General features: G+C 25.0%; 1 protein-coding gene across 1 annotated transcript; it reads right to left on the bottom strand.

Annotated features, from left to right (window-relative positions):
- Nucleotides 1-4,301: 4,301 nt before the first annotated feature.
- On the bottom strand, nucleotides 4,302-4,821 carry LOC149510781 (uncharacterized). Its single transcript, XM_089757090.1, has 2 exons — nucleotides 4,708-4,821; nucleotides 4,302-4,628 (listed from the first exon to the last, which is right to left on the bottom strand). Exons 1-2 carry the CDS (start codon nucleotides 4,819-4,821, stop codon nucleotides 4,302-4,304), a joined length of 441 nt encoding a protein of 146 aa, XP_089613216.1.
- Between the last annotated feature and the right edge of the window lie 7,590 nt (nucleotides 4,822-12,411).

The following is a 12,411-nucleotide window of genomic DNA, read 5'->3' on the forward strand; positions in this document are numbered from 1 at the left end:
TTTTGTTTGATTCAAAACAAGATAAAGCATAGTGGGTTGTTAAAAGATTTGGATAAATTTGATTTTTGCAATTTTACATGCTAAAAGATTTTCACAATTAAATAATTTATTAAATAAAGTTATTTGGCAAAGAATTAAAACTATTCATTATGAAGACAAAATCCATATTTCAAATTTTTAATTTAAAAAAAAAAACATATTTCTATATTGATTTGGGTTGCAATTGTAATTTGAATAATTTTGATATTTAAATAATTTTAAGCTTATCCAATCTATAATTAAAAGAAATTATCTTAATATTTCAAAAAAAAAAAAAAACTATCAAATGTATCATCCAAAGAAATTGTCCATGTAGACAGATATTTATACAATGCCTATGATTTAGGTATAAAAAACTGTACGTATCATCCTTCGCTAACTTTTAGACACTGAAAGTCTGAAATACTGGGGAAACACACGTGAGTGAGTTTTAAGCAATTAACTAATTATTACATTCTCCTTGGAGTGAGTTTGTAGCATTCCTAGCCAACAAAGATGAGCAGATGGGGAGTAAGAAATAGCATAAACACAGTTAAGAAATTATCAGATCCATATCATGTTCATGGAACTTCGATGAAGATGATGAGCTTTATCGTTGTCACCATCAACCCAAATTATGTTTCTTTCAAATTCATAGAAAATTTGCTAGATAGAAAACTACATGGTTGGTTTTAAAAGTTGCTTGAAATTTGCCCCAATGGAGCTTTTTGGATATGGGGTTCGTACCAATCTGATAAACTAACATCCCCAATAACTGATCCTTCACCGGCATATGAAAATGAATCCCATGGTTCTAAGCACATAGAATATGTTGCAACCTTTGACTTTGGGTTTGACCTTTTTATGGAATTTTTTATAATTTTTTATGAATTGAATTGGAAAATATTTATCTTGACATATTAAGATAAAAAGGGTATACATTATAAATATTTCTTTGATTATTTTTAAAATTTTATCTTGGTATTAATGTCACGGGTCAAGACTAAAGCTCTGAATCTGCACGGCTTTGGGACCCGGGCATTTACCCTTCCGACGTCTTGGATCAACCTGACCGCCACGGTTCACACCCTTGTGAGGTATTGTCTGCTCTGGTCCTTTGCCTCACGGTTTTATCATATAAAAGGCGTCTCACAAGACAGAGATGGTGTGAACCCTTTTATATCCCAATGACCCTTCTATTATGTTCGATGTGGGATTCAGGACTCTTCCTTAGAACCGTGACACTAGCTCATTTTTAAATTGTTTCTTTAAATTAAAAAGGAATTTGTCTTTGAAGTTTGAATTTATCTTTTACCAAACTTTAGTTTATTGTTATCATATATGCTTGTATGGATAAGATTATTCCTGCATGAATGTTTGATTAACAAAATGCATAAGAAAGGGAATTGCAGGGAGACAACGATGAGGTGGATACCACCTGTGGATGTTGACTTCAAAATCAATGTGGACGCATCTTTTAATTGCACAAACAAGACGGCAAGGTTAGGAATGGTCCCTCGGGATAAAAGAGGTAAAGTGGTGCTACGTGCAGCAACGAGCACTTCGAACGTAAGCTGTTCTCTTCATGCAGAAATGAAGTCCGTTCTCTTTGGGATTGGTATTGCCAGGGAATGGGGCTATGAGGAAGTGGAGGTGGAAACTAATGCAATAATGGTGGTACAGGAGCTTCCAAACGGGGAACTCTTACTGGGAGGGAACAAGAATAACAATGGATATATTGAGGGTAGCATCACAGTATAGAGTTTGTCGATTCCTACATGTCAACAGGCCGCAAATACATTGGCTTATAACGTTGTCTGGCCTTCTTGTATTAAGGGTCAAATATCTGTATGGGAGCATCTCCCAGATTCCATCACAAATGTTGATGTTTTTCTTGCGTAATGAAAGTTTTCATGTTTTGATCAAGAACAAAAACAAAAACAAAACAAAACAAAACAAAACAAAATGCTTGGCGTAAGATTTTGTCGTTACGAATTAGTCTCCTTAGGTTCTCTATGGGTGGATAGGAGTCTTGTGAGGGTTACAATGTAAGCGGTGCGTCAGGGTTGCTAGGGTGGGTGAATCCATTAGGAAGGAAGGTGAGTTCTTAGTTTTCTAGTTAGTTCAGTTTTTTGAGTCCAGGATTACAAGTAGTATACTGTTTTGTATAGCAGGTTGACTTTCATAAGGTATAAGCGATCTCTAACAGAAGATGGACGAAGAGTTGGATTCGCTGTGGAACAATCTCAGATTGACAGAAGAGGAGAACGATGTAGTGGTGTCTAATATGGGTGATAAATCAAAGGAGACCGCAGAGGGGAGAGCATAGCTGGTTGGCATGCTCCTCACAAAAAGACCATACAATAAAGAGGTTATGAAAGGAACCTTGAAGCTATTATGGCGGTTGGCAAAACTAAATTTAGTCATTTTGTTATGGTATCCTTTCGTTCCCTGAATGTCCTTTTGTAAACAATACAACCGCTTCCCATAGCTGTCTGTTTGTGGATGATTTACTACGAACAATTTTAAGTCAGTTCCCAACAACTTAAACAGCTCCTACAGCTCCTTCCAAAAGATATTAGTAAAAACCTTATCCCTGTCTGATATGATGCTATTCAGTACCCCATGAACTTTGTAGATGTAGTCGAGATAGGCCTAAGCTATAAGCACTACAGTGAAAGGATGAGACAGTGGAATAAAGTGGCTATACTTAATCTATCCACCGCAATCATGATCACTTCTTTACCAAAGGAATTGGGAAGACCATAGATAAAGTCCATAGTGATATCAGACCAGATATTTTTAGGAATGGGTAGTGGTTGTAATCAATGATTCAAATTGCGGTCGCGAACATATTTTCGTTCGTGTTACGTTTATCATGATTGTGTATATAATAAAAATTATTATGATCAAGGTCGTAAATTTTTTTAATTTGTCACAATTTATTATAAAATGTAGTAATTATAATTATAATAACAAAAATTAATACTTATAATTTTTAAAGTAATTTATGATATTTTAATTTTTATTTATAAATTAAAATAATTTTGTCATATTTAGTAGTTATAATTCAAAATAAAAATGCATATTATAAATATTTTTCTTTATTATATGCATGAAGTTCAAAGACATAAATATTATAAATACATATGACGAAAAAAATATATTTTATATGAAGTTAATTAAGATTATAATTAATTTAATTAAAAAATTAGTGATGAATATTTTAGATATTTTTATAACATATGTTTATTGGGAGAAGATAATAAAACTAACTGATTGACCATGGATAAATATATTTTACTATTAGATCAAATTTCATGTGCAACATTTTAAATAACTAAATTAAATTAAAATAATATAATAGTAGCAAACTAATCTTTATTAACTAATAAAAATATGCAATTAACAATAACATTAATAATATTAAAATTATATAAAAAAACTACTAATTACTTTAAAATGATGGTAAAAAAAATAAATCCACTAATTAATAGCTCACATTCTCCTTAAATTTTCATCAAAATCAATAAAAATTTTTTCTAAAATATCCAATTTCTCACCAAATCATTTGCTTTTTTCTTTCTATATTTTCACCTAAATAAGAAAAAGCAAAATACAATATACTTTTAAATATCACATTTACCTAAATTTTAAATTAGAAAAATAAAAATATTATGATTAGTTGATTTGGCTCAGCTGAACCCAAACCCACCAAACCTTTTTCACATTTATACATTTTTCAAACTTCACCATTAAATCCCTTTGTATCACGCTTTGTCGCTCACTCTCTTTAAAAATCTAATAAGCATATCCCATGCTTCCTCTATCCTTTAACCTCTTCCAAGTTCCATCCACGCTATCGTTGACTTCTTCCTCAACCCAAGCCACTGGTGATGCTATTATTGAACCCAAGCCTCTCATCTTCCTATCTTGGCAATTAAAAAATATTTTGCTTCTTCTCAACTCTCAAGGTTTGGGGTAGTTATTGATTGACTTCAACAATATGTTCTTTGATTTTGATTGAAGTTAGTATTTACTAATTGAGTTGTAAATTTAAAGGTTTTTTTTTTTTTGTTTAGAATGTGATTTTTTATATGAAATTCTTTAACTACCGAAAAAAATGAGTTTTCAAATTACATTTTGAACTGAAAATTATGATTGCGGCTATAGCGTCTTGCTATAGTCGCTATTGTCCGTTACACGGTTATTTTACAGTCACGAGCAACTATGATTGTGAATTCATTCACAGCCCAATTTCGGGTATGCAATGGTGCCGGAAACTACTGAAACCACGAAATAGCGGCCACGATGCCGCTACACAACCGCTGTTTGAAACCTTGGTTATAATAAACCCAGGTAGGTTGTTGGTCATATTTATTCTGCTGACAAGTAGAACATTCCCTTATGAACTGTCTTACTGCTCGTTTCATTCCCTTCCAGTACATTACACTCCCCATCCTTCTTACAGTAGCCTCCACCCCTGAGTGACCAGCATCTACTGAACAATGAAAATACTTCAATAGATCATTCCTCAATTTTGCGTTTGTCCCCACTATTGATTTACCCTTCCTTCTCAACTTTCCATTCCTCCGAGAGTAATTTGGAAACTGATATGGTTTATTTTTAATCTTATGCAGCATATGCATACCAAGAGTCCGTAATCCTAACCACCATATCAATGCTTACAAAAGAAATTTCATACAACTCAGCAACAGGGTTCTTAGAAAGAGCATCCAACAAAAGAACTTTCATACAACTCAGTTGATCCTTTCCGATAGACCAACCCAAATCAAACCCCATCATTTTGATTACCTATAGCTTTTGAGCAGGTGTACGAGCTTCTTGATCAACACCGATTACAATATTAACCAACTAAAATCCCACGTTAGCAAAGTCAGCTCAACGTCATCAAGTTAAAGGCTACATCAGTATTTTTAATGTTAAAAATTTGACAAAGTTAGTCATTGAAATAAGATTATTAAATCAAAATAGTATAAAAATTAAATAAGAATTATAATAGAAGAACTAAATTTTAAATTTCGATAAAATACAAAGATTATTGTTACAATTTGACCTTTTTTTTAAAATCCTTTTTTTAAATAAGACACGTTGTCATTCCTCTATCGACTCGCACTACTTCCCTCTTACCTCTTTGTTTTAAACGATTTATTACTCCTAATTAAAACCAATCCAAAACTCCAGATCCAAGACCTCCTTTTCTTTAAGCTGTATTGTTGTCGTCGTCAACAATGGCTTTTCTTTCCTTCCCCCTATTTTCGAGACCTCTCACTTTTTACTTTACCAAACACACTTAATATAATCAAATGTCCATTTTTAACAGTTTCAAATATATATAAAAGAAATACACACACACACACATATATATATATATATATATATATATATCTCCAGGTTAAAACCTTTTGAAATGTTAGTTAGTTTTGCTTTATTAATTATTGGACCTATACAACACTATACAACACTTCATTGGCAACCATATTAATATCTATATAAATACATGTAAAGTAAAACCCCACCAAAATTACACTAATGCCTTTGGGACAACTTCATAAGAAGTTAACATGTAATATTTTATGTCTATTTAATTACATTTGGAGTAATCCTCTAACAAAATTACATAAATATCCTTGTGATTGCTTTATCTAAAGCTTACATATGACATTTTGTTGGAAACTTATTATAATATCCCTCTTACTATAATTACAAAAATACCTTTATAATTGCTAAAAATTACCACTAAAATGAGGAAAATGTCTTTATGATTGCTTCATAAGAAGCTAACATGCAGCATTTTGTTTTAAAATTACTATAATGTCTTTTCTATTATAATTATAAAAATACCCTTGTAATTGCTGATAGAAAGTTAACATGTGGTATTTTATTTGAAAATTACTATAATACTCTTATTAAATTACATATTAAACTTTATCATAATATAAAATTAACCATATAATAAATTACTAAAATACCCTTACCATTGATTCATAAAAAATTAACATGTGGCATTTTATTTGAAAATTGCTATAATACCCTTATTAAATTACATATTAAATTTTAACATAATATAAAATGAATTACATATTAAATTACTAAAATACCCTAACGATTGCATCATAGAAATTTGACATATAGCATTTTATTTGAAATTTATTATAATACTCCTATTAAATTACATATTAAATTTTAACATGATATAAAATTAACTATATATTAAATTACTAAAATATCTTTATCATTGCTTTATCAAAATTTGAGATTTAGCATTTTATGAAAATTAATAGAATACCCTTATTAAATTACATAGTAAATCGTTATGTATATAACTCAAATATTTTGCAATAATCGCCAAGTACTATTTACATAAATTCTAAACTTATATATCTTAATTTTATTATATAAAACACATTAAACTTTTGCTTCTCTAATAGTTCTTTGGATTATTGACTTTTAAGTTTTTTGTATTTATTTTCTTTAAAATAATTATTTGTTAAAAGTTATTGAAACCTTTGGTTTTAAAAAATTTATATTTTTTACTTTTACTTTTCTTATGACTTATAGGTTTTTATCTCTTTTTTTTAAGGATGAAAGGTTATACGAGTGTCTTTCATGTCTCTATTACATTTTTTTCTCTCAATTTTTGTTTGTCATATTACTAATCATGAGAATTTTTTTTATTGTGTTTTTCATTTTGATAATTTTATAATTTTGTAATTTTTTTTAATCATGATCTATGATCTATGATTTTTTTTTTTTTTTGCATTTCAAGTTTGTTTATTAGTCAATTGATGTATTTTTTTAGTGTTTGTATGTTTTATAATTTTGTATTTTTTTTTACCATGCTCTTTTTTTGTAATTTAAGCTTGGTTATTAACTAGTTACTAATCATGAGATTTGTTTATTATTATGTATTTTTTTATATAATTTTCTAATTTTTAATCATGATCTATAATTTTTTTGCATTTCAAGTTTGTTTATTAGCCAATTGGTGTATTGTTAGTGTTTGCATTTTTACAATTTTTTTTACTGTGATTCTTTTTTTGCAGTTTAAATTTGGCTATTAATAAATTAGAATATACCACGATTGATAATTATCTCTTAAAAAGATTATTGGATTATCAAAATTGGTGTTTGTTGATTGTGAAATATTTATAATTATAAGATTAAACAGCATATTAATACAAAAATAATGTTGATTGATGAAAAGGTATATATGTTTTTTTCTTTGTTTTTATCATGTTATTTTTTTATTTTTGATTCATTTTATTATTATTTTTTCAATCATAGGCATATTAATTGTTTTTTATATTGTTTACTTATGACTTTTCCTTTTTCTTTTTCTTTTTATATATATGCTTTCAATCTCTTTTATATATATATAATTTTTAGAGTTTTGGTACGCAGCATATTACTAATAATAATATTTGTTAGCATTCTCTTTATATATGCATCTTTATAATTTTTTATTTTTTATATGATCCATAATCAATATTTTTATTGTTCAAATTTATCTGTTGGGCATTTAAGATACGTTTAGAATCCATTTTTGCTTATAGCTTTTAATTTATTCTTTTAAAGGATAAATTATTTGTTGCGAAGAGGGTTAAAAGATTTGGTTTAATTGTATTATACTTTTCATTTTATTTTGAAAGCACATTCTAATATTTTATTTGCATCTTATTTTTATACAATCAAGTTAATAAAAAGTTTGCTACTTTTTTTTTCATTGTGTTTGATTTCTTTTACAAGAATTTAAATTTTTGGTAATATATGATCTCATTGACAATGGAAAGTTTAAATGTTTAAATAAGATTTTGATCCCATTTGTTATCACATATTTTGTCTCTTTTTTTCTTAATCTATTTATTAATCTTCTTTCTTCATTTCTTTCTTTCCATACTTTTCATGTGATAATTACACTATTAAAATTTGATATTTTATGTTGTCATATTCATTTATATTATTAAAAAATTTATATTTTCTTTAGAATTTTTTTTTTTTTTTGGAGTTTTGATGGTTTTTCGATGTGATTATAGTTTGATTTTTTTTATGTTAAGAACGTAGGATAGGATTCTTCAAAAACTCAAGATTAATGTAGTTTTTTCTTCAATAAATAAAAAACATTATTCATCTTTGAGTAAGTTATTTTCTTATTTTTTTAAAACTCTTAAATTAATTAAAATGGTAGATAAAAAGGTTTACAAGGATAAAACTAATTAAACTAATTGTAATATGACTAAAATAATTATATAATTAGTATAATTTTGTAATATATCATGTACACCATATTTATAAAATTGATAAATTTTTCCAAATAAATACATTGCAAAATGAAGATATTTTTTAAATTTTTAATATTTAAAAAAAAGGTGTAACTCTTTAATATTAAATTTAAAGTTCTAATTTCTATTTTATTGATCTTTTTTTGTCTTATTAAAAACTCTATCAACAATCTAGTCATTTTTATAAATAAAATGACAACAGATTAAAAATTTTGTTTATTTATTTATGGTGAGTAAATAAAATCTTTTTATAACTATTTGATTACTTATCGTGCTATAATTTCAAGAGATCCAAAAAAATTAGTCTTCTTTTACAATTTGAAATTATGAGTATTTACAGGTGACTTTCAGATTTTTTATCTATTTCTTGAAAATTTTTTTACATTGGATTATTACTAATAAAAAAAATTTAATATTTTTTCCCATCAACATGACTTGATGATTTAATAACAACAACAACAACAACAACAATAACAATAATAATAATAAATCAACAATTTTCAAATAAAATAAAATACTCAACTAAAGTCTTCAAGAATATTCTAGAAATTAGAACTTTTTTTTTTTTGCTATTTAACAATTAGATCTTAATACTTTTATTTGGGAGGTCTTTAGTTGAATCAAAAGGATGAGATTTGTTAGATAGAAGAAAATTACATCAAAATATTTAGTTAAAATATTTATTGTTATTTTTACTCCATTTCACTATACCCTTTCATTAAACATGTACATTGAGTGGTAATAATTTAGTTATAATAATAAATTTTTTTTGTAGGTTTTTGCTTTTAAAAGACACAAACATACAAAAAAAAAAAAGAAAGTGAAAAATGTTGATATTAAATACATATAGAGTTCATAAATCTCATAAAGCTTACGACTAGATTTATTTACTTTACTATTTATAAATTTAATGATTTTATCAAATCAATAGCATAACTTGGTTAATAAAAATGGATATGTTTGTTTTCTTATATAATAATTACTTAAAACATGAACTTTCAGGAAAGATTTAATAATAAAATTTTTGTATAGTTTTGTTCTTCTAAAAAGATAAAATACACATAAAAACTATTTGAAAAATTGTTCATACAATATATGAATTTGAATGGGTTTAACTTAACATTGATAAATCTTATAAAAACCATAACAAGTTTTATTTATTTTTACATATTTTTACAATGTACTATTTAGAAAACAACATCTTAACTTAATAAATGTTTTTATTTCTCTTCTTATACACATATTGTTTAATTAAAATATGAATTAGAATGATGATTTATATAGTAATGATATATATAAATTTGATTGGATTCTAAGGGTTTAATGTCAATTTCAAAAATCTCATGGTTAATTAAATTTATTTATTTATTTTCATATTTTATGCAAACCAATTCTTCTCAAAACAATGTCTTAAATAGTTCTTTTTTTTCATTCACACTCGATTGAAAACACGAATTAGAGCGATTACTTATAATAATGAAACTTTCATTTGAATTTTTATTTTAAAAAATACAAAAAAAGGACATATAAAAATATTAATATTATAAATATATGTGAACTTATATCAATTATTAGGGTTTAATGCTAGTTCATAAAATCCATAATTAAAACTAGGACTAAATTTATTAATTTTTTTATATTTCTTCCTTAATTTAATTTTTATCAAAAAAATATCTTGTATTTGGCAATGACAATAATTCTTTCTAACCGTGGTGTTCATTAGTGGGTTTAAAATCAAGTCCAATAAATTACATTTCTAGGAAATTTATGTTTTTATTTGTTAGCAAAAAGGTAATTGTTTTTTCTTTTTAACTTTTTTTACTCCACATCCATGACTCAAAACTCAGGTTTGAACTACAAACTTCCATATAAATTTTCGTTTATGAAAGGTGTAAATATAGCTACAAAGAAATATTGAAAAATTTTCAATTAAATAAATTTGAAGTCAAATTAGTACTGGAGATTTAATGCCAAATTCACAAATTTCATCATTTAAATATGACAGTTTTGTTTATAGTAAAATAAAACAGTAAGTAAAAAGTATTCTAAGGAACATTTATGCCTTTTAAGGCCTAATTTCTTCTTTCTAATGAGATTGATACATTCATTAAAGAGATTGTTTTTTCTTTTAAAATATAAATAAATCTAATAACTAAAATTGAATAATGAATTTCTTACCTTTTCACATTATTTAAGTATAGTTTATTTATTAAAGTCTCTCATATTTTTCTTTTTAATTTTGTTTGTACCTTATTCTTTTAGAAATTGATCAATCTTCAAATTAAATTTTTATATTGATTATTTTCAACATCAAATAGTATTTCTTAAACAAAATTTAGTTTATTGCAAATAAAAATATATATCATTTAGAAGAATATTTTTAATGATATTCTAAAGTTACAAATGTTTTTCATTACTCAACTAGATTCTTTTAACCCATGTGTTGCAAGATCGATTTTTTAATATATTATTTAAAAATAAAAAATTAAATATACCTCGACAAATTTTAAATACCATATATTAAATAAATTATTATAATGAAATTTATATTTGTAAGACTATTATTTTAAATATATCTTTCTACCCATTAGTAAGTTTATGTATCTTTTTATTTGTATTATGAAATTTATTAAATGCATATTAATGCAAATTATATAAAAATTTCATTAAATAAATAAAGAGTTTAAAACTATATATATATATATATATACGTACATGCGTATATTTGTTAAGCTTGTTGAAAGCCTAAAAGCAAAGAAAGAAATACACAATTAATATAATATATTTCCTTAAAATGATGAAAAATCAAAAGGTAAGGAAAATAAAAAAAATACATCAATTATCATAATTAATAAACAAATGTTATTTTTATTAAAATAAAAAAATTAAAGGGCAAATAAAACCCATAAAACATGTTTAGTGATCATAGTTAATCCAATTTTAAATAAATGAATACTATCTTTAAAATTATAAAAAGCTAAAAGGCAAAAAATTCGAAAGACAATCATTTATTACAGTTAATAGATAAATATTATTTTTTAAATTGAAGAAAATGAAAAGGTAAAAAAGAAAAAAATGAACAATAAATTATCACAATTAATAGCTAAATATTATTTTAAAAAAAGGTAAAGTCAAAAAGAAAAAAAAACAATACACAATCAAGTTAATATATATATATATATATCTCTTTAAAATGATGAAAATGAAAAGATTAAGAAACTCAATCAATTATCACAATTAATATACACATTATTTTTATTAAAATAAAAAAATGCAAATAAAGCTAAAAAAACACGATCATTGATCACAATTAATAAATAAATATTATTTTTAAAAATGAAGAAATCGATAATTAATTATCACAATTAATAGATAAATATTATTTTTATAATCGAAGAAACAGAAAATGTAAAAAAAGCCAAAAAGACACAATTAATAGATAAGTTTTTTTAAAATCGAAGAAAACGAAAAGGTGAAGAAAGCTACAAAAAAAACTAATTATCACTATTAATTATTAAAATTTATTTTATATATATTATATAATTAATCCTATGATTTTTAATGAACATATTTATTGACAAATTCACTAATTTAAATTGTGCTTCCAAAAGTATAAGTAATTTATTTGATGTCTCAAAATTTTAAAAATTGTAATTTGTAAAACAAGCTCATTTGAATTTTTATACAAAATTAAAATATTAAAGAAGATATAATGTGTGTTAACAAATTTTTAGTTAAAATTTTTATATATTGTAATTTTATCCTCTAATAATCAATGAAATTATAAGAAGAATTACATTGTTTTACATTTATTTTTATTTGTTTCAATTGGATAATCAAATTCAAAAATTATTTATTTATTTTTTTTACAAATACTAATAAATGCTCTTTGCACCATTTATTTTTTTACTTTAAAACTTTTTATTGGATTTGATAAAGTTGAGTCTCATACTTTTTTAATTAAAAATAAAAAATATTTTATCTAAGTTTTTTTTATCTCATTATTTAGCAACATGTCTTTTTTAGCATTAGACTTGTAAATTTATCAATAATATTCACAAGATCAATTTTTATGTAAGGTGTAGTGAAT

Source organism: Durio zibethinus, chromosome 28 (genome assembly GCF_047325235.1).
Source record: "Durio zibethinus cultivar Kanyao isolate XHJ-2024 chromosome 28, ASM4732523v1, whole genome shotgun sequence".
Lineage (NCBI taxonomy): Eukaryota > Viridiplantae > Streptophyta > Magnoliopsida > Malvales > Malvaceae > Durio > Durio zibethinus.

What these genes read in the sequence shown, in the direction of transcription:
- LOC149510781 (XM_089757090.1), bottom strand. Translation starts at nt 4,821, where the DNA reads ATGGGGTTTGATTTGGGTTGGTCTATCGGAAAGGATCAACTGAGTTGT. An exon ending in AGTTGTATGAAATTTCTTTT is followed by an intron (nt 4,629 to 4,707) that starts GTAAGCATTGAT and finishes AAACCATATCAG; the next exon opens with TTTCCAAATTACTCTCGGAG.